At 45.7% G+C, this 21,461-nt stretch overlaps 1 protein-coding gene across 2 annotated transcripts in view; it reads left to right on the top strand.

The window, feature by feature from the left end:
* Window positions 1–20,857, top strand: part of CAPG (capping actin protein, gelsolin like) — a 37,830-nt gene extending 16,973 nt beyond the window's left edge. For both annotated transcript variants that reach the window (XM_074285629.1, XM_074285628.1), the window contains exons 2-10: window positions 8,252–8,288; window positions 8,957–9,129; window positions 9,324–9,478; window positions 9,820–9,987; window positions 14,435–14,584; window positions 14,772–14,864; window positions 16,776–16,908; window positions 20,015–20,103; window positions 20,608–20,857. In XM_074285629.1, coding sequence (XP_074141730.1) covers window positions 8,266–8,288; window positions 8,957–9,129; window positions 9,324–9,478; window positions 9,820–9,987; window positions 14,435–14,584; window positions 14,772–14,864; window positions 16,776–16,908; window positions 20,015–20,103; window positions 20,608–20,673 — 1,050 coding nt within the window. In that variant the 5' untranslated portion in view covers window positions 8,252–8,265 and the 3' untranslated portion in view covers window positions 20,674–20,857. The remainder of the gene's footprint in view (window positions 1–8,251; window positions 8,289–8,956; window positions 9,130–9,323; window positions 9,479–9,819; window positions 9,988–14,434; window positions 14,585–14,771; window positions 14,865–16,775; window positions 16,909–20,014; window positions 20,104–20,607) is intronic.
* The last annotated feature ends 604 nt before the right edge of the window (window positions 20,858–21,461 follow it).

Below are 21,461 nucleotides of genomic sequence, written 5' to 3'. Positions count from 1 at the left end.
CTCCCTCCCCCGCCCTTCTTCCATCCATCAAGAAGGCAGTAAAGATATCCCATAATACATGTGAAATCATGTAAAACATACAGAAAAATTTTAAAAGGCAAAAAAGCTGCTGAGTTCATACTTGGTTTTTTATGAATTTATATTTTATTCACCACAGCAGCATCCACCTGCATTTGCAAAACAGCCATACGTAGAAAAGCGACTGTTGGCTTATTTATTTTACAGAGGGACACCCTTATCATTTCTTTGAGGATGCCCAGGAATTTGAGACCCACAAATTGGGGACCATTGGCCCAATCGATGTTTTAATTTGGATTAAATTAAATTTTTAAAAATTTAATTTAATTTAATCCCTCATTTTTAAAGATAGGGAAACTGAGTCCCAGAGAAGTTAATTTCTTGATTCCACTTGACCCTGAAATCGTCATTAAGGTGCTCTAAGCTTGGGAAGCCCATGGTTGGGAGAAGGCTTTCTATTTTTATTTTCTTGCTTTTATTTTTACCTTTGGTTTTTATATCAGCATTTCTGGATATTTTCCTTCTCCCCTCACTGAGTTTTAAGAAGAATAAAAAGGAAAGATAGGGCCGATTTGGGGACTCTCTGGTTAGGAAACTGGTCCATACTTTGGGGCAGGGCAGGGATGGTGACAGCGGCACAATTCGTCTTAGTTAACTAGAGCATTTAGAAATTAAGGGACTTAGACAAGGTCCCAAGGCCAGGATGGGGGAGACGCTGTTGAAGCCTGAATAAAAAATCATAGTCACCCCCCACCTTCCTTGCTTTTAGGAGTGGAAATAGAATTTAACAAAAGAGCCCGGGGAGGGAGGGGGAATCTGGAAGCTCTGACCACCTTTATGTACCATTGTGTCATAAACCCCAGGTTCATTATCTCCATCCTTGCTAGGATAGTTCTCCCTCTATTTGAATATTGCCCCTTGCCTCCATGTCTCCTGTCCAGAACCTTATCTCGACCCCTATTCTGTCAGGATTAATTTATCATCCTTTCCTGGGATTGTGGCTTGTCTGTCCTCCCAGTGTCCTTGCCCCTTTATCTGCCTTTGTTTCCCTTATAAGCTTGTATACTCAGGTTATGTATTCTGTTTGCAAACCCCAGTTAGCTAAAACCCTATATAAGTTCCTGCCTCAGTTTATCTGCACTGAATGCTTTGGACAAGAGTCTCATCTTTTTAACTAGCTTAAGCTCCACATTAAAGATAAAAATCAGTCTCTGCCTCAGTTTCTCTGGTATTACGAGGCAGGACTATATCCAAGTAAACTCTGCTGGGAGAGACAGAGACAGAGAAAGACTCAGAGACAGAAACAGAGAGATACTCAGACAGACAGAGGGAGAGAGATAGACACTCAGAGACAGAGAGAAAGACTTAGAGGCAGAGACAGAGACAGAGACAGAGGCAGATAGACACTCAGAGAGAGATAGAGAGAGAGACAGAGACAGATAGAGAGACAGAGAGACAGAGACAGAGAGAGAGAGAAAGAGACAAAGAGACAAAGAGAGAGACAGAGAGAGACAGAGAGATACACACACACACACACACACACACACACACACACACACACACACACCCAGACCTAAAGACAGAGAAGGAGGGAAGGAGAGAAGCAGTTTAACAAACCAACCCTAGAATAAAGCGGCTTCTGCAGAGAAGGGAGGGAGCTTCCTCCTTAGCTCCCAGAGTTCCCCCAAACTAACCTTGCTCAGGAAAAAGGGCTAAAAGAAAGGGGGAAGGATGGACACCTGAGGAAAGTGAGAGGCATGGGTAGGGCCTCGGTTCCCTCTGCATTCTGGGAGAGAAAGGAGGATGTGGCCTGGGGGAGTGGGGGAGGGGAAGGCAGAAGCCCCACCGCCACCCTCCCTGGGTGAGTGACTAAGCTTGACGAGGCCGAGGCTGCGGCTGGTCCTGCAGCTGTGGGAGCATCTGGTACATCTGGAGCAGAGGCCGCCGGTTTCCTGTGTCTGGTGTCTCCAGCCCCAGGCTCAGCCCTCAGACTTCCTGGGCACCCAGGGCTGGACCCTGCTTCTCTTCCTTCGCAGCCCCCCTTCTGATACCTCTGAGCAAAATGCAGGGCCCCAAATGGGTCTGGTTGCCTTTGATTACCCTCCAAATAACCGATAACAACGCTACCTCTCTGGTGTAAGGGACGGAGTGCTAGGCTTTGAGATTAAGAAGACTCTTGGTGAGTTCAAACCTGACCTCAGACACTTACTGGCTGTGTGACCTTGGACAAGTCACTTAACCCTGTTTCCTCAGTTTCCTCATCTGGAAAATGAGCTGGAGAAGGAAATGGCAAACCGCTCCAGTCTCTTTGCCATGAAAGCCCCAAATGGGGTCTTTAAGAGTCAGATGTGACTGAAAACAACCGAAGGAGACTGAGATCCAAGCCTGCCCGGCCACCCAATATCTGTGCAAGTCCCTTCTCCCTTTTCAGTCCGACTTTACTCCTCTGTAAAATGGGGATGATAATAAGGGCGCCTCCCTCCCGGGGTTTGGGTCCACCAGAGGTGCTGGGGTACCGGGGCTCTCGTTGCAGTGTCTTCTTTAAAGAAGTGAGGCCTGGCCGCCAAATCAAGCAAAGGCACTTCGGGAGGCCCGTGCCCTCTGCGGGCTAGACTTCTGGAAGGGGGAGGCAGCCCACAGGGATTGTACAGACAGAGACAAGAGACAGAGAGAGACAAAGACAGGGAGAGGCAGGGGCACAGGCAGAGGGATTAGAGACAGAGACACAGACAGAGGTAAGAGACAGCAAGAAAGAAACACTGAGACAGACAACAGGGAGAGGCAGAGACAAATCCCGAGACAGAAGTAGGGAGAGGCAGAGAGACACAGAGACAAGAGACAGAGAGAGACGGAGGCAGGATTATTGCAGCAGGTGAGATTCCGTCACCACAATGGTTGAAATAATCAAGTGAGATCACATTTGGGTGCTGGCATTTGCACTGGCTGGGGGAGCTGAGCCTCGGGTTCACCTCTTGTTTGGCTCGCCTGGACCCACCCCAGTGAGGAGTGTTTCTGCTTTCCCGAAGGGGAGTCTGAGGGTCAGGGGCGTTTCAGAGCTTTTCCCTCAGAATGACAGGGGTTAGTGGGGTGCTGGGTGCAGGGATCTCCTCAGTCGATCACGGGGCTTCTCAGTCCAGTCCTTCGCACCTGGGAGAGAGGAAAGAGCCCTGAACCAAGAGCTAGAGGTGCTGGATTCAAATTCTGCTTGACCTTGGATCGCCCCGCTGGGCCCTAGTCTGTGGGCAAAGACAAAAATGGACTCATTGAGGAAGCTGCCTTTCTTTCGTAGGCCCCAATTTCCCCTGAACAAAGGGCAGATGAAGTGGGGTCCCTTCAAACCTGAATATATGATTCAAGGGATTTTAAAGTCTCCCATTTTACAGATGAGGAAACTGAGGAAGGGGGAAGTTAGAGGACTTGCTAGGGTCAGGAGGCCTTAAGCATCCAAGGTGGAAATTGGACCCAGTCTTCTGGACTGTTAAGTCTTTTGTTCTCAATCCTCTGCCTGCATCATCCTGCCTCCAACCTGGCTGTCCCCGCCCCCCAGACTGCTTCCTCCACGACCCCACCCACCCACCCTTGGGTCCACACTGTTTTTATTGCTTTGCTCCGTTTAAAGGAAGTAGGAAACTAAACCGCTAACCAGGACTTCCTCTAAGCCGCAGATGGAGGCCATGTGTAGCAGGAGGTGACACGAGGAGAAATCTGAGGGGCGGCAGGGGGAGGGGTCAGAACTGGGGTGGGGATGAGGTTTGAGGGGGGAGGAAATGAGGGAGTTGGGCAGGAGGAAGGTGAAGAGACTTAGCAGAAACAAAAGCAAGGGGAGGCTCTTAAACTGCTGGGTCGGGAGAGTGAGGTTCAGGTGGGAAAGATTGGATGGATGGGGGAGAGGGGAGTCAGAACTCAGATAACCTGTTGTGGTATTTGGGGGGCCGAGGTAAGTGGGAGGCTGAGTTAGGGAGAGGGAGAAAGTTTGGGGGGAGGGAAGAGGCAGGCAGAAGACCCTTAAAGGAAACCCATCCATCTCCCTAAAAGAGAGTAAATATAGGAAATATTGGTGGTGAGGAAGACCGGCCACAGCCTTCCAACCCACAGCCTTCCCTGGTCTAGTTAAACCTGTCAGAAAAGGTGAAAGGTCAGTCTGTATTCTTTTCTTCATTCTTACCGAGAGCTGTGCTCCCCCATCCCCATTTCTTCGTAGGCTGTTCACTAAATTGCCCCCTTATAATATTGTAAGACAAGGAAGAGAAAAAGTTTTTAAAAAATGAGGACATCTGCCTTCCATTATTGTGGCAATTCACCCGTTCTCTATTGTCTTTCTTTTTAAATTATTTTTTTTCCTAACAAAAACCTCCCTTCCCTTCCCCTGAAAGCAAAACATTTACAATCAATCTGAGTTTAAAGAAAACTATCTGAATCCATCAACTATCTAGATGGAAAGCATGTTTTATCATGGATGCTCTGGAATTGTGGTTAGTCTTTGTATTTATGAGAGTTCCTAAGTCTCTCAGAGACTTTGCCTTTACAGTATTATAATTATGGTCTAAATTACTGGCTTCCCTTTGTATCAGTTCAGCAACTCTTCCCAGGTTTCTCTGAAATCATTCCTTTCATCATTTCTTACCACAGAATGTATTCAGTCACAGGTGCCATAACTCGTGCAGCCATTCCCCCCTTGATGGCATCCAATTCTTTGCCATCACAAAAGTATTTTTGTACACATGGGTCTGCTTACTCTTCCTTTGATCTCTTTAGGGCATAGACCTAGTAGTGATATTATTGGATATTTAAGAGTTTGGGGGGCATCTCCAGAATGGCTGGACCAGTTCACAGCTCCATCAACAAGTCATCAGGGTCCCTGTTTTCCTCTTATCTTCTATCATTCTTCATTTTCCTCTTTTGTCAGCTTTTCTAATCTGTTAAGTATGAGGTGGAACCTCAGAGTTTTTAAATGGTCATTTCTGTAATTATTAGTGATTTAGAGCATATTTATAAAATATTTTTATTGCTAATTGGAAACTGCCTATTCATCTCCTTTGATCATTTATTAATTGGGCAGTGGCTTTTATTCTTATAAAAAAATCTTAGTAGCATTTCTGATTAAATCCTCATTTCAAATATAGCATAGATTCAAAATTATAGTTATTTAGTTCTATATTTATGTGAAGACTGTTTTGTAATGGTGTTATCTCTCTGGTCTTTCAACTAACCTTGACAAATGGCTCAGCAGCCACATCTGCCTAAGGAAAGGTCAGATGAACTCATCAAAGACAGCTAAGTAACTTTTTACTATGATAAAAATAATAATGGGTAGTATTTATAGGGCATCTTAAATCTTGAGGTTTGCAAAAGCATCTTAAGGTTTGCAAATTACTTTATAAATATAATTTTATCCTCACAACAACCCTTGGAGGTACATGTTATAATTATCTTCATTTTATAGATGAGAAAATTAAGGTTTACACAGATTTTATAATTTGCCTAAAGTCACATAGCTAGTAAATAAGTTTTTGAGGTTATTTTTTTTAAATTCAATTTGATTTTATTTTCAGTTCCAAGTTTTCCCCTCCCTACCATGCATTTAGAAGGCAAGAAAAAAAGAAAAAAAAAAACAGAACCCATTACAAACATGCATAGTCATTCAAAATAAATGCCCACATTAGCCAAGGCTAAAAAAACCCATCCACATGCACTCTGAGTTTATCCTCTCTCTAGAAGTGGGCAATATGTTTCATTATAAGCCCTCTGGAAATGTGATCAGAGTCCCCAAATCTTTCAAAGCTATTTTTGTCTTTACATTGTTATTATTGCATAACTTGATCTTCTGGTTCTACTTGCTTCACTTTGCATCAGTTCATACAAGTCTTCCCAGATTTATCTGAAACCATCCTCTTCATTCTATCTTTTAGCAGCCTTCCATCACAGATTTACTTTAAGTTGCTCAGCCATTCCCCAGGGCTGGGTATTCTTTTAGTTTTCAATCTGTACAATATTTTTTACACGTGCATCTTGAGGCTACCTTTGAACTCAGGTCTTCCTGTCCGTGAGCTACCTCACTGCTCTCAAGGAAATCAGTTTGCCATCAGTCACTTCTTTTGTCTTGATGATGTCAAAGATGATTCTCCTTGGCAGAGCAGACCAAAGCAAAATGAACTTTCTTAGCTTTATTGCAATCGTCCTTTGTCATCATTCTATTTCCCTTTTATCCTTTCTCCAATAAAGGTTCGCAGGGTGTGCTTAGCAGCTTCAGCTCATTTAGAGCTCATTTATAAGCCTCTGACATAGGATCAGGCTCAATTTAAAAGTTCAATCCCTATTACTTGTTGGTGCTTTCTAGAATTTCTTTTTTATTGATACATTTTGTTTGGACATAATCCACTCGTTTCTTCTACATACATTAAGCACATTGCTGAAAGAAAGCTGCCCAATGCTTTATTTGCAAGTGGGACATTGCTTCCCACTTGGGTAGCTTATAGATTGTTAACTCTCATAGTCAAATACCAGTATTGGTTGTAGTATTTGACCTAGGTTTTTATTCTCTTCTTATTATATATAGCTTTCTAAAATCTAAATTGATTAATGAATTACTTGGTTATCCCTGTGAGGAAAATCCCTCCTTTTTTTTCTTTATTGGAATTTGCTTCTCATTTGTCTAAAAATTTTCATTTGCGACAGTTTTCCATTTCTGTCTGGACTGGTTTTCACTGTAGATTTTAGTGTATGGGAGGCTACCTATCTTTTCTCTAATACTTTAAAATCTGCTCTCCCCAAGCTAGGATGAATATTCTATCAAAGTTATTTCTCCTTGTTGGGTCTTTCACTTTTTGAAGAGTGAAATTGTCATTATTATTTGGATCAGGAAATGGGCATTCAGAAATACAAATCTGAATCTGAATCAAAACCACATTCTTAACCCATTTTTTCTTTCCCCAATGACCTCTAGTTAGCAGCTTGAGGTAAGATCAGAAGTGGTTAGCAAACCGAGGCAGGATTAGAAGGCTCCAACTATCAGGATCCAACAAAGCAGACGAGGCACGTATTCTCCAAGCAAGATAACAGCTTATTAGCTGGGCACAACGCTGGTAATAAAGCGGGTCTTGTAAGTTGCCTCAGTTTACCCCAAAGAGGTAAAGAGCTCATTTTTATAAGATTAGAATAAAGAATAGAACAAGGTTAAGTAAAGGAAGAATACAATTCATTACAGAGTGGACAGCATTATGGGGGTGGGGACAATATAATTGGTTACGTCAGGAAAAAAACATTCACACATACCTGGGGAGCCAAGGATACCCCTCTCTATCTTGGAGAAATGCTTTATTGATTTATGGGATCCACCTGCATCCTGAGGCTATGGACTCTTCTGGGAATGAGATAAGATCGTTTTTAATTGGGACTTGATTAGCTTACAGCCCCTCAAAGATAACACAGACGTCTTGGAGCTTCTCAGGAGGTAAAGTTATGCCGGATAACACATTTTCTTGGCACAAAGCAGTTTGCAGGTGCTGTTGACTAACAATTCCCTCAGAAATAATGTGTTTTATGAGAATAGGAACCTCTAGACTTAGCTCAGTTTTTCTTTAATTAAAAGTGATTGATGGGAAAGCTGCTTTGGCATCTAACTGTAAGAGAAGCCCGAACTTTTGAGCTTCGGGTTATAGAAAATTCAAAATAGAACCAATGTCAGGAGGGAATCCAATGTAAATGACAGGATCGACGTTTGGTTTTTACCCTCAGATCCAGGCTCTGTTGCTGAAAGACTCATGGATTGACCTAAGTTTTTGATCTCTTCTTATTGCATATAGCTTTCTAAAATCTAAACTGATTAATGAGTTCCTTGGTATCCCCTTTTCCTCTATTGGAATTTCTCCTCTTGTCTGAAGTATTTCATTTGCAGCAGTTTCCCCATGCTGTCCGACTGAAGTCCGTTTGGACTGATAGAGCTCAGGCTGGAACAGGGCGGGATCGATGGCTTTTCATCAGTTCTCATGGTTGCTGACAGTTCTGGGGTCTCCGTTGCCTTCAGGAAAAGTCCAAAGCTCTCTGCTTGGCATTTGACGCACAAGTGGACTGAGAGAATTTGGGACCTCTTGGATAGAGATGATAGAAGTGTGAGGGAATAAAGAAAGGGATGAAGAAGGGAGAACTGGGAGATCAGAGAGGGAACAAGAGGAGCTATCCGAGGTACCCAGCTGGGGAGAGAATTCTAACCACCTCTTCTATCTCATCTTTCTAGGTACTCCAGCAGCCATGTATGGATCCATCCCCAAGAGGTACTGGGCCTACCCCAGGCTTGCTCCGCCTTTCCTCCTGGTCCAGTCTCCTGATCCAGGGTCTTAACTGTCCTTAACCCTAACTTGTTTAAACCCTGCCTTTTTTTGGCTAGGTAGTTGGGGTTAAAGGTCACACAGCTAGTCAGTGTTTTGTTAAACTATGTCTTAAGAAAGAATCCTGACCCTAGCACATGTTCCGGTGGGGAGAGGGAAACAATGAGGGACTGCACTGGCTTCTGTCTTGTGAGCTCAGCAAAGAGAATTTAGGAGAGACTTGGGTCCGCATCTTGTCTCAGACATTAATGGGCTCTGGGAAGGGAAGGACTTAGTTCTCTGTGACTCAGTTTCCTTGTCTGTAAAGTGAGGGAGCTGGACTGGATGAGACCTCTACGTCCCCTTCAGCTCCTTCTCTGGACTTTGGTCTCAGTCTTTCCTCTCTGCCCAGTCTATCTCTTTGATCCTCTGGAGGGTCAGAGGGTTGGATATGTCGGAACCTGGGTCATATCCCTAGGTGTCCCTCACAGCAGTCATCTTATCCCTACCCATTGTTCCCCATCCTTGCTCCTTGCTGAAGGCTTCCCAGTCTTCCTTGGACCCCCTCCCTTTTCTTCACCTTCCATGCTCCTCCGGCTCCCCACTAAGTCTCTTCCCCACTTCCCTCCTGGCAGTGCTTCTCCATTTGAATCTACAGTGCAGGAGCCAGGCCTTCACGTGTGGAGGGTGGAAAAGCTGAAGCCTGTGCCTGTGCCCCCTGAGAACCGCGGGATCTTCTTCTCTGGGGACTCCTACCTTGTCCTGCACAATGGCCCTGAAGAGCAGTCCCATCTGCACCTCTGGATCGGTCAGTGGAGTTGGAGCCCAGAGAACAGGCATGGGATGAGGCGAAGGGGGTGGCACTAAGGGGGCAAAATCTGAGGCAAGAGGCGGAGCCAGGGAAGGGCAGGCTCTGGGAGTGGCAGAGGGGGACCGATGGATGCTAATGGGGACCCCAAAGCCTCCCTCCCTGGTTCCTCCTCCCCTTTTCTCCTCTCCCAGGCCAGCAGTCATCCCGAGATGAGCAAGGAGCCTGCGCAGTGCTATCTGTGCACCTCAACTCCTTGCTGGGGGAGCGGGCCGTGCAGCACCGGGAGGTCCAGGGCAACGAGTCGGACCGCTTCATGAGCTACTTCCCTCGGGGCCTCCAGTACCAGGTCAGAGCCCAGGCTGCTACAGGGCCCCCAATGGCTCTGCTCTCGGGGTGACTCACAGATGAATGCCAGGCCAGTGGCCCAGGGGCCGTTCTCACTGACCGCCTGTGTGCCCATCTCTGCCAGTTTGACATTCAGGTCCGGAAGGCCAGACTTCCCATCCTTCCTAAACAGCAGCCCCAGTGGGTTTCGGGGATTTGTTTCATCTCCATTTCCTCCTCCAGGCTCTCACAGAGTGATGGGTAGGGGGCCTCAGGGCATTTGTTCTCTGGGTGCTTGTCAGTCTGTCTCCCAAAGTGGGAGCCTTAGCTCAGTCGGCCTCCACCATCTGTTCTGTGCTCTAGGAGGGCGGCGTGGAGTCCGCATTTCACCGGGCCGCGTCCGGAGCTCCCTCAGGCCCCGTCCAAAGACTCTACCAGGTCAAAGGCAAGAAGAACATCCGAGCCACCGAGCGGGCCCTGAGCTGGGGCAGCTTCAACACCGGGGACTGCTTCATTCTGGACCTGGGCCACGTGAGTTGACAAGGGCTGCGCCACCGGGAATGATTCCCGCAAAACTTAGCGAGCTGTGTTTGTGGTGGAGAGAGGGCGAGGGCTGCCACGGGGGCGAGAGCCGCCCTAACCAACTTGTTGGCTACATGATGAAGGGCAGACCCGGGCAGCGCCATCTTGCCCCACCACTATTGCTGGGTGAGACTCCAGCATCATTTCCTTAGGCCGGGGGTCTGCGGCATGATGAGGGGGAAGGACGTCAATTCTCACCCAAGTGCCAAGCGGGCTCCGGGGAGTTTCTGCTTAGTATAAATGGAACCAGTCAAAATTCAGCCTTGAGATCTGGATCCCTCCATTGCTCTGCGGCGAGCTCATCTGCCTCCTTCTGGTTCTCTGCTGAATTGCGGCCAGTGTAGAAAGCCCCCTCAAGGCTGTGTCCACCCTTTTGTGAGTCAGACCTGGGCAGCTCAAGCAAAAATCTTCCCTGCCACGGCTCAAAGTAAGGGCTCCAGGGAGTGCTGGAGGTGCTTCTAGAAGGAGGAGAAGCAGACCACCGTATGGGTGCTTATTCCTTTTAGTAGTTTTTATTTTATTAAAAAAAACTGAATAAAAAAAGAAAAACAGAAAAGGAAAACAAGACAAACTAGAACACTGTCATGTGCCTGGCAGAACATCGGGGAGGATTCAAAATATATAATTTTAACAGGAGAAATTGGGTTAAAGGGACCACCAAAGGTTGCTCTAACGGGGAAATGAGCTGCAAAAGACAGATTGTGTGTGTGTGTGTGTGTGTGTGTGTGTATTTATGGAAGGAGTTATTTTCCTTTAAATGTATAATCCTGAATTATATTCTTATTGTATTGACTTTGCGGTAGTAGGGAGACAATTAAATAGAAATATTTAGGAACTAGTTATTTGGGGCTGGGATGAGAAATTGCCTGATAAGTCACTCTATCTTTCTGGGCCTCATTTCCTCATTTGCACACAAGGGATAATATCAAGATTTCAATGGGGATGATACAAAGTGGTTTGTACTTACTGTTTTTGATGGAGATAAAATGAAATAACGAACATAAATGTCATTTATTATTATTCTCCGTTTCAGAGTTATCAGCCTAAAGGCGATCACTCAAACCAATAAATAGATATTGCTATCTGAAAGCCATTGACAAAGAGAGCAGGGCTGAATAAAGCACAAAGCAAATGTTGAGGAAAGAAAACAATGAAGTCTTATTGAGGGGAAGAGCAGTGTTAGTCTAGGGAATATCTTTAAAGTTCAGCCAAGTGGCTTAGTGGTTAGAGTGCTGGCCTGGAGTTAGTAAGCTCTAAATTCAAATCTGTCCTCAAGCATTTACTAGCCGTGTAACCCTGGTCAATTCAGTTAACTCAGTTTCCTCATATGTAAACCTGAGTTGGAGAAGAAAATGGCAAACCACGCTAGTATCCTTGCCAAGAAAACCCCAACTGGGGTCATGAAGAGTTGGACGGCCCTGAATAACAATCTTTAAAAGTATTAGGCTCCTATTAACATCTTGTACAGGGGTCTCAGCCATTGGGATTATTTAACTAAAAGTATATTTTTAGTGAGCTGAGACATCTCTAAAGCAGGTAATAAAGTCTTATTAACAACATATAAGATCCTATTTTTCCAGAACTCCACGGAGCAGGCAAATTTGTTTTTCTTTTGAGAAATGAATGCAAAATGTAAAAACTAATTAGGAATTTAGGAAATATAGAAATTTTGGGAAGAATATAATTATGATAAAAGAAATGTAGACATTAATTGGGAGAAGAGCCAGAATTAGCCATGGGAGACAGTTTTAGTCTGGGAGACAGCCTGTACTGGACCTTACAAGTACAAGGAAACCCAACAGAGGCATGGAAATCTAATCTTGTCAGCTTCCATATATACAGATCTGCCAGGTCTAATGATGCACTTAGTACTTATCCACACCCATCACATTTGGGGTACTTTCTAGAATGAACTTTCCTACAGAAGCCTCAACTAGAAATACATAATTTGTCACAAAACAGAATTTTTCCCTCTTGGGACTTTGCATCAGCGGAAAACTTGCTTGAGAAAGTAGAATTTATTCCTTAGGATTTCATTTGCCGCAGGGAGTAAATGGCCTTAGCATCTCCACTCCCATCCCCAACATGCACACTCCCCTCTCCCTGAGGAAGAAGCAGTCTCATTTTTAAACAATTTGGACAATTACTTTCTTTTCAAAGTGCATTCTACTCCAAGGAAACAAACCAGAGAATGGGAAATTGGCAGGGACCCAATAAGTCAACAAAGATAATCTTATTTCCTCGTTCTAATAGCCATTACTAATTGAGCTAAAATGTTGCTTTGGCTTGTTCGGAGTCAAATTTTAACTCAGAAAAGTTTCCCATGATCTTGACTGGCTAAACAGATCCCATCATACACATAGCTGAGCAACTGGGGGGTTTCTGAGGGCCAGTCTTCTGCAGTGGGTATTGCTGATAAATTTTGTTTGACTGCTTTCGGTGGTGGGAAGAGTTCTGTGATTTAAAGAGAAGAGCAGTCGGTGGGTTTCTGCAAAGGCCTTAACTGTTTACTGTAGCACCTTCCTTCTCTACTTGAGATATAGTTGCCTTTTTTTCTTTCTGTTACTTTATACAGGAAAAATCCTGTCCTTTCTTTTCTTTTTTTAAAATTTATTTTATTCTGAATTTAAGAAATAAAGTAAGCATTTCCATAACATAATAGAATAGAAAAAAAGTTAATAGTACATGAAACTGCAAATCTATTATAAACAACTTGCTATATCTTTTAAATATATAAAGTTATTATGTAATTTCCTTTTTTTTTTTCTTTTTTCTTCCCTCCCCTCCCCTAGACACCATTAGACACAAATATGTAAAGATGTACACATATATGTAAAACTGTTTTATACACAATTCTGTTTATCAGTTTTTCCTCTGGATGCAAATGGTGTCTTCATATATCTTTTGTAGTTAATTTAGATAGTTATAATAGTTAAAAAGACAGACATTTAAAGTTGTTCTTAAAACAATATTGTTTCTATGGAACACAACATTCTCTCTCTTCTGCTCATTTCACTCTTCATAATTTTGCGAGTCTGTCCATGTTTTTCTAAGTTTGTTGAATTCACCATTTCTTATGACACAGTAGTATTACATCACAATCATACACCATGATTTATTCAGTCATTTCCTAATTGATGGGCATCCCTGCAGTTTCCAATTCTTTGCAGTCACAAAGAGAGCTGTTATAAACATTTCAGGACGGATATGTTCTCTTCCTTTTTTCCCTGACCATCTTTGTTTTTCATCTTCTTTTCTTTTCTCTCTCTCTCTTTCTTTTCTTTTCTTTTTTTTTCTTTTTTTCTTTTTGCTGAGGCAATTGGTGTTAAATGACTTGCCCAGGGTCACACAGCCAGGAAGTGTTAAGTGTCTGAAGGCAGATTTGAACTCAGGTCCTCCTGACTTTAGGGCCGGTGCTCTATCTACTGCGCCACCTAGCTGCCCACCTTGATCATCTTTGGAAGTGAACTTAGTAGTAGGTTATTGCTAGGTCAAAGGTATAGGCAGTTTAATAACTCTTTGGGCACAATCCATGGTCATACAGCTAAGTAAATGTCTGAGGTTGGATTTGAGCTCAGAAGGTAAGAAGGAAGGAAGGAAGGAAGGAAGGAAGGAAGGGAGGGAGGGAGGGAGGGAGGGAGGGAGGGAGGAAGGAAGGAAGGAAGGAAGGAAGGAAGGAAGGAAGGAAGGAAGGAAGGAAGGAAGGAAGGAAGGAAGGAAGGAAGGAAGCTAGTGACAAAACAGGGGCCTCTCCCCCAGAGCCAGAGCCCACGCTGTGGCCCCCGATGTCCTGTGTTTGTCTGACCACCTCCGGAGTAGTTTGGAGTGCCACATTTTAAGAGATGTTTAATAAGCTAGTGTGACCGGGAGGGAGCTCAGTATTTGGGATAGCAGCCTGTTCCTTCTGGGGCAGCATCATTATCGTGGATTTTATTCCCTTATGTTGGGCTGAAAGCCGCCTTTATGGGTTCTCTCCTCTGCTTCAGCAGGTCACATTCTCCTTCCCATAACTGTCTTTCTGATCTTGAAGGCAATGATCACTTCCCCCTCAAATCATCTTTTCTCTCTCCAATCAAATTCTGTTGATAAACATTATCTTTATACATTCAATAAAATTCTCATCCCTTTGGAGGACGCCTGTAAAAAGTGGGTGCATCAGTTCTCTGGCCAAGTGCCCTTGGGTGTCTTTCTGGGGCAAGAGGGGCCTCTTTCCACCTTGGCAGAGCTCTCGTTCCCTTGGGGGCTGGCCTAGCTGGCCAGAAGGTGTTGCTGCTAGTGGGAGGAGAGGGCAGGTCCCTTCAGATCCCAGGCTGTATCTGCCCTGCGGAGGGGGAAGGAGGACATGAGGACTGGGGACCCGAGGCATTCGCTCCTCACTCTACCTCCTCCTCCTCAGACCATCTTTGTCTGGTGCGGGAGCAAATCCAATATTCTGGAACGAAACAAAGCCCAGGATCTGGCTCTGGCCATCAGGGACAGTGAACGGCGGGGAAAAGCTCAAATGGAGATTGTCACCGACGGGGAAGAGCCGCCGGAAATGATCCAGGTTTGGTGGGAATGCCAGGAGGGAAGGGCAGGGAGGGAGGGAGGCGAGTTTGGGGAAGGAATAAGCAAAAGGGGGCCCTTGGGTGGATCGGACCATGGGAAGGAAGAGAATCGTAGCCTGGGGGGGTCCAATGTGGCGTGGGGGGTACAGAAGCTTGGAGAGGCGCGTGAAGTCCTGTTCTTTGCAGGTCCTGGGGTCAAAGCCAACCCTGAAGGAGGGAAATCCCGAGGAAGACCTCCGGGCTGACCAGACTAATGCGCAGGCTGCTGCCCTGTACAAGGTGAGATGCCAGGGTTGGGAGTGTGGACGGTGTCCGGACTCTCAGTTTGGGAAACTGTGTGTAGAGGGACAAGAGGCCTGATGGGACGTTCTGGTGGTCAGAGGGACTAAGAACGTTTGTTCAACAAATGTTTCACATGTAAAGAGCCAGAGGCACAGGAGTGCACACACACACACACACACACACACACACACACACACACACACACACACTCACACTCACTCACACACACACTCACACACATACACTCACACACTCACACACACATACACACACTCACACACTCACACTCACACACTCACTCACACACACATACACACTCACACTCACACATACACACTCACACACACACACACTCACACACATACACACACACACATACTCACACACACCACACACACACACATACTCACACTCACACTCACACTCACACACATATACACACACTCACACTCACACACACACACACTCACACACACTCACACACACTCACTCACACACACTCACTCACACACATACACACACTCACACACATACACACACACATACTCACACACACACCACACACACATACACACACACTCACACACACATACACACGCACACACACATACACACACTCACACTCACACTCACACACATACACACACACTCACACTCACATACACACACACACATACTCACACACACACCACACACACATACACACACACTCACACACACATACACACGCACACACACATACACACACTCACACTCACACACTCACACACACACCACACACACATACACACACATGCACACACACATACACACACACTCACACTCACACACATACACACACACACACACACAAGCTATGGTCAGGGGTAAAAAAATAACGTCCTTCTTAGCCATTCTTGGATTAGAACAAAAATAGAAAGTAAGCGGGTGGCTTTGGCTGGAGAGGTCAGCGCTCAGTGGTCTGTTCAGAAAAAGAAGGGGGCTGGTTTCAGTCTCCCTAAAGGGAAGGGGCTGAGTCGCACCCTATTGCACTCATTTCTTGGGGGAGCGGTGTCCTTAGCCCGCCGTATTAGGAATAAATTGTTTTCTCCACTGGCTGTGTTCCCACTAAACTGGGGACAGACTGTCCAGCTTGGGAATGAAGTCAGGGTCATGGATGGAGAGTTGGAAGAGACCTGGAGAGGCTCTTTCCCATTTCCACCACTAGGCGTCCCCCTCTCACACCTGCCTCCTGGATCAGAGGTTCTTAACGTGGAATCCGCACTGGAGAGATGTCAGATGGCCCCTGACTTTTGATGGGGAAAAAATGACATTTTCACTCACTTTTGGCTTCTCTCGTAATTTAATGCATTTTATTTCTTGCGCTTAAAAATTAAAAAAAGACTAAAAAAATAAGAAAGAGTCTCTAGGTCTTAGCTGACTGCCGAAAGAATCCATGATCCATGACGGATTAAGAGCCCCTGGCCTCCGTGATCCCCCGAGATTGGTGCCTCAGATAGTCTGCGTCAGAGTTGAGAAACAGGTGGGGAGGGAGGGATAGGGAATAAGGAAATGTAGATCATGTATATAATGTACTTTGTAATTCTGAAATTACTCTATTGGGTTTTTATTATTATTATAATTATATATATAGCTTTTATTATTATGATATGTATTATATAACATGTAGAGCTATATATTACAGCTACTATAATAATCTCTATCTATACTATAATATATATATAATATCTATATTGTATATTGTTATATATAACATACATATTATAATATCTATGATATGTATTATAGAGTGCCCTAGAGAGTGAATGATTTGGGTGGAGGATTACAGAAAGTGATGTTGTGGGGTTGGTCAAGTAGAGCAGAGAGCATGCTGGCTTCCTTTCACCCCGGCCTTTTTCCATCTCCTAGGTTTCTGATGCTACCGGCAAGATGCACCTGTCAAAGATGGCGGACTCTAGTCCGTTTGCAGTTGACCTATTGATTGACGATGATTGCTTCGTGTTGGACAATGGCCTCTGTGGCAAGATCTATGTCTGGAAGGGTACGTACAGCTTGAATGGGAATTGAAGAGGGATTTATGGACCTCTCTTGTTTTTTATTACAGCGTTTTATTTACCAGATATATGCAGGGGTAATTTTTCAGCATTGACAATTGCCAAACCTTGTTCCCCTCCTTCCCCCATCCCTTCCCCCGATGGCAGGTTGACCGATACATGTTAAATATGTTAAAATATAAGTTAAATACAATATATGTATACTTGGGACCTCTCCTTAGAGGGGCTCTGCCTTGTATACAATTCAGCTTTGTGCTGTGACATCTGCTGGTTATTTTTAAGGATTCTTGGAGTTTTCCTAGACTATAAGTTCGTATATTGATCACTCTTCTCTATTTCTTCCCAGCCCTTTTTGGTGTCTTTAAATCTAATTTGAGTTTATCCTGGACTGACACACTTCAGTCTCCTATTTCCTCCTAGCATTGTGTTCCGCACTATCTCCTTACTCTCTCTAAGCCGGTCGGTTCCAATTTCCTGAAGTTGCTCCGAGGATTAAGAGCTGTCAGGATGTGCCCAGTAGATCTTAATGTGCTTTTGTAAGATTCAGTTATTAGCTTGTTGCAGTCGGTATTTAAAAACAAAAACATATCAATCCTCTGCTTTGCTTACTTTTAATATTGATTGATTTCTAATTTTCTTGTGTGTTTTAAGTCATTTTTTTCTCTTGGGGATTTGCTTTTTGGGGGGCCCCCTCACCCCAGCACATTTTATTGGTGGTCTGGGATTGGGAAGAGACTGGAGACTGCAGAGCTGGTGCCAGAACCATCAGCCCCAACTTGAGCCACGAGTCTCTTTTGTAGCTTACACCAGAGTCCCCATGGAATGCTTCAATAATAGATGAAAATCGATGGATTTTTAATAGGTGGAAAAACTAGAACTTTTAGAAAAACATTTACATCAGACAGCAAGAGAGCCATAGAATTTTAGTGCTTTTCACCACACTACAGAAAAGTTTCAGGCAGGCACAGGTTAGAGTGGGAACATGATAACCTGGAAAGGTCTTCACATCTGCATCCTAAGATTCGTCGTATCAAACGTCACTTGAAAAACTTGGCGGTATACTCCAAATCAAGTTAACGAGCATTTATTAAGTGCTTACTATGTGCCAGATACAAGATACAAAGAAGGCAAAAATAGTTCCTGCCCTTGAGGAGCTTTTATACTCTGTTAGGGTAGAGAACAGTCGGGGATCCACAAGAGATGGACAATGGGAGCGGCAGGCAATGGTGGAGCTGAGAAAGGCCACTTGCAAAAGGCAGAGTTTAAGTTTTCTTGGGAAATGCAGGAGGTGGAAGGAGGCAGGTGTTCCAGGCATGGGATGGTCAGTAGAAGATCACTGAAATGGGAGACACGTGTGGTGTGGATGTTGTGTATACATTAGAGTAAATGGGTCAGTGTGATTGGGAGGAATGTGTGAGAAGATAGGTTTAAGACAAATAAAAACAGCTCCTTTATGCAGGTGATGCACAGGGAATCTGCCAAGAAGTTATGAAGGAGGCATTACTTACAGGAACTTGTTAAAAGAGTTCTATATAATTTTATATTCGATGCGGTTTGGTATTTTGAAAATGCTGGCGGGGGAGACGAGGTATGGATCACGTCAGGTGGAGGACCAGCTTGGGAAATGGGACAGCCATCAGTCAGGAATCGTACGGTCCTGCATTTCAGAGGCAGATGGATGAGAGGAGATCGGACTGTGCGAAGGGCAGGCGGCATCCACCTTAAAACCAGCAAGCCTATCGTCAGCCTTGCAGCTTTTTCGTGGCTAGATTTCCTGAATGAGGGCAAACCTGCTGCCGACAAGTTCCCCATCCGATCTCCCTGTGGTTCCCTGAACTCTGGCTTCTGTCCCCCTCATTCTCCGGAGACTGTGACGGTCACTCAGAACCTTCTCACCCACCTTTTCTTAGTATAGAGTGGCTGCTCTTAACCACTGTTCCCATGGCAAACATGAATAAGACAGGGCCTTAGCTAAGGGCAGAGGGCAGCCTGTGAAGAAAGGGTGAGTACCAGAAAAGCTGAGAAGAAGGGACGGATTTTGCTAAGACTAGTTAGCATTAACCCAGTGCTTTAAGGCTTGCAAAGTACTTGGTAAACATTTTATCTGCAAAATAACTCCGAGAGGTCGGAGGTATGGAGGAAGCAGACAGAGGTGATGACTTGCCCAGCCAGAAAATGTGGGTCAGGCTTGAATTCGGGTCTTCCCATTGGTGACCCTGTGCTGTCTCACTGTGCCATTTAGCTGTCTTTAGTAAGTGAACAGACATCATTGGGAGTGAGAGGAATCAAGAAGAGAACGAGATTAATTTCAGAAGGAGAAAAAGCCCAGGAGGGGAATGCTCTGGTTTTGTAGAAGGGACTATGTTGGCTTCTGACGTGCTGCCCATCCAAGCGGGAATGTCCAGCACAGCTGCAAAGGCAGGGGCGGAATCGGGCCCTTTTAGAGCTGCCTTGGAGGCCAGCTAACGTCTGCCTGCCAGCGTCTATTTGATTATGAAGCACGGACTGGAGAAGCCCAGGAGAGGGAGGGCATGCTGTGCCGGGGAGGGAAATGCTCGGCTGCCCTGCCGTTCAAGCCCTTCACAGTCGGGCTCTAACCTAGTCTCACGAACCCCAAGTTCCGGGACACGGGCTTCCCCCTCCCCTTGGAAAGTGGCTCTGTTCAGAGCTCTCCGCTGCCGGCCCCTGGGGCTCCCGGCCAATAGCCCATCGTTCGTATTCCTGGCTCCCCTTCCTTGCATCTTCTGTATTGTCTGCGATGCTTTTTCTATGACAGCACCTAGCAAAGTGACGGGCACATAGTAGGTGCTTAATAAATGCTAGTTGACTCAATCTGAAAGGTGGCCGTTGTTCTCGTTATAGACAGAAGCCCAGGAAACCGCATAATGTGCTTATGACTGGAACCCCTGCCAAAAAATGTTCATCCTAGCGGGTCTAGGCCTGGAATGGCCTCATTTGGGGTAATGTTGTGGGGTTCACTTCAGTTTCCTAAACTAAGTTAGCTGCAGTTGTTGCTTGGGCGAGGTTCTGACTGAACCCCCTAAAAGCACCGGCATAAGGCTTGAGCCTTATTTGATCTTTTCCCCGATGCAGGGAGAAAAGCCAACGAGAAAGAACGGCAAGCTGCTCTAAAGGTGGCGGAAGACTTCATTTCCCAGATGCAGTATGCCCCCAATACCCAGGTGAGGACCCCTCCCCCCCAGGCTCTGGATCATCTCCCTTTCAGCCTTGGAACCGCTAGGTACAGTCAAGTCCCTGCCTCAGAGTAACTTCGGGGGAAGCCCCCTCTAGCTGCTGAAAACTCCAAACTCGAGGGCATCATAGTAGGAAATGCCCCAAATCCGACAGTCGCCCCAAGTGGGAGGAGGGCAGCGAGGCGCTTAATGAGCACAGAAGCTTCATTTGCAGATTCCCAACTGATGGTCGTCCCAAGTGATGCCTTAAAAGCATTTTCTCTAAATCACAGTCCCCCGGTCTTCCCGCAGCATCTCCCGGCCCAGAAATGTCCAACCCCAAGGGAGGAGAGCGCCGCTGGGGCTTAACCCAGATTCTGAGCGAGCCTGCTAGGATTTAGGGTTGCCTCTGGAGGCCAGGCCTGCCGGGGAGCCGGGCAGGGAGGGAGGTCCCTCCATCAGGGCCAGGAGCAGCGCTGCCAACGCGCCCATGCACTCTCCCTGTTTTTGCAGGTAGAGATTCTGCCCCAAGGTCGGGAGAGCCCCATCTTCAAGCAATTTTTCAAGAACTGGAAATGAGCATTCCCCTTTCCCCCCTTCACCCTTGCTCCTCGGCCCTTTAACCACATATTATACTACGGTTTATACTCTGCCCTACCATGGCTGGCCAATGGTTACCCTGTGCCCCTTCTCCACTTGTGCCTTCCTGCTTCCATCTGCTTGTGCTTGGCATCCTGGAGTTAATTAAAAGCAATGAACTGGACCACTTCCCTCTCCCCTTTCCTTGGTGCCCGACCAATCCCAATACTGATCCTTACTGCTCCATGGGTGGTACGCGAGCTTGAGCACGAGTCCCAGGGGGCACTGCATCTGCCCAAGCCCGGGAGTCCGGCTTCTGGCGTGGGCCCATTTCTGGCCACAGGCTTCAGGACCACCTAGAGCAGACCGGGGGGGGGGGGGGCTGTGTCCTTACTCTGCCCTGGCCACCCTCAGAAATCAAGAGGATGGAAAAGTTTCTGCAATTGGAAGAGCTGATAGGAAACCAACAGGAGGAAGCATTTTTCCCAGGCATTGGGGCCAATTTTTTTCTCTGCAGCAATTGGGGTTAAGTGACTTGCCCAGGGTCACACAGCTAGAGGGGCCACTTTCGTAGCAGGAATTCATTTGGTTTTATATTCCTAAGGTTTTCTCACTTTGTGGAAAGCTCCCACTTTTTATAAATTCAGGATGTGTCCCATAAAGAATATATCCTAGTAGATAATTGATCGTACCAACAATTCCATCGTAAACCAATGATCCAGTTTTGGCCAAACTTTCAGCGAGCCTAGCAGTTAGGGGCAAGTTTCAACCAGTCTTCATTTCCTTTC

Source organism: Sminthopsis crassicaudata, chromosome 2, assembly GCF_048593235.1.
Source record: "Sminthopsis crassicaudata isolate SCR6 chromosome 2, ASM4859323v1, whole genome shotgun sequence".
Taxonomy (NCBI): domain Eukaryota; kingdom Metazoa; phylum Chordata; class Mammalia; order Dasyuromorphia; family Dasyuridae; genus Sminthopsis; species Sminthopsis crassicaudata.
This window is presented reverse-complemented; position numbering and strand designations above follow the sequence as displayed.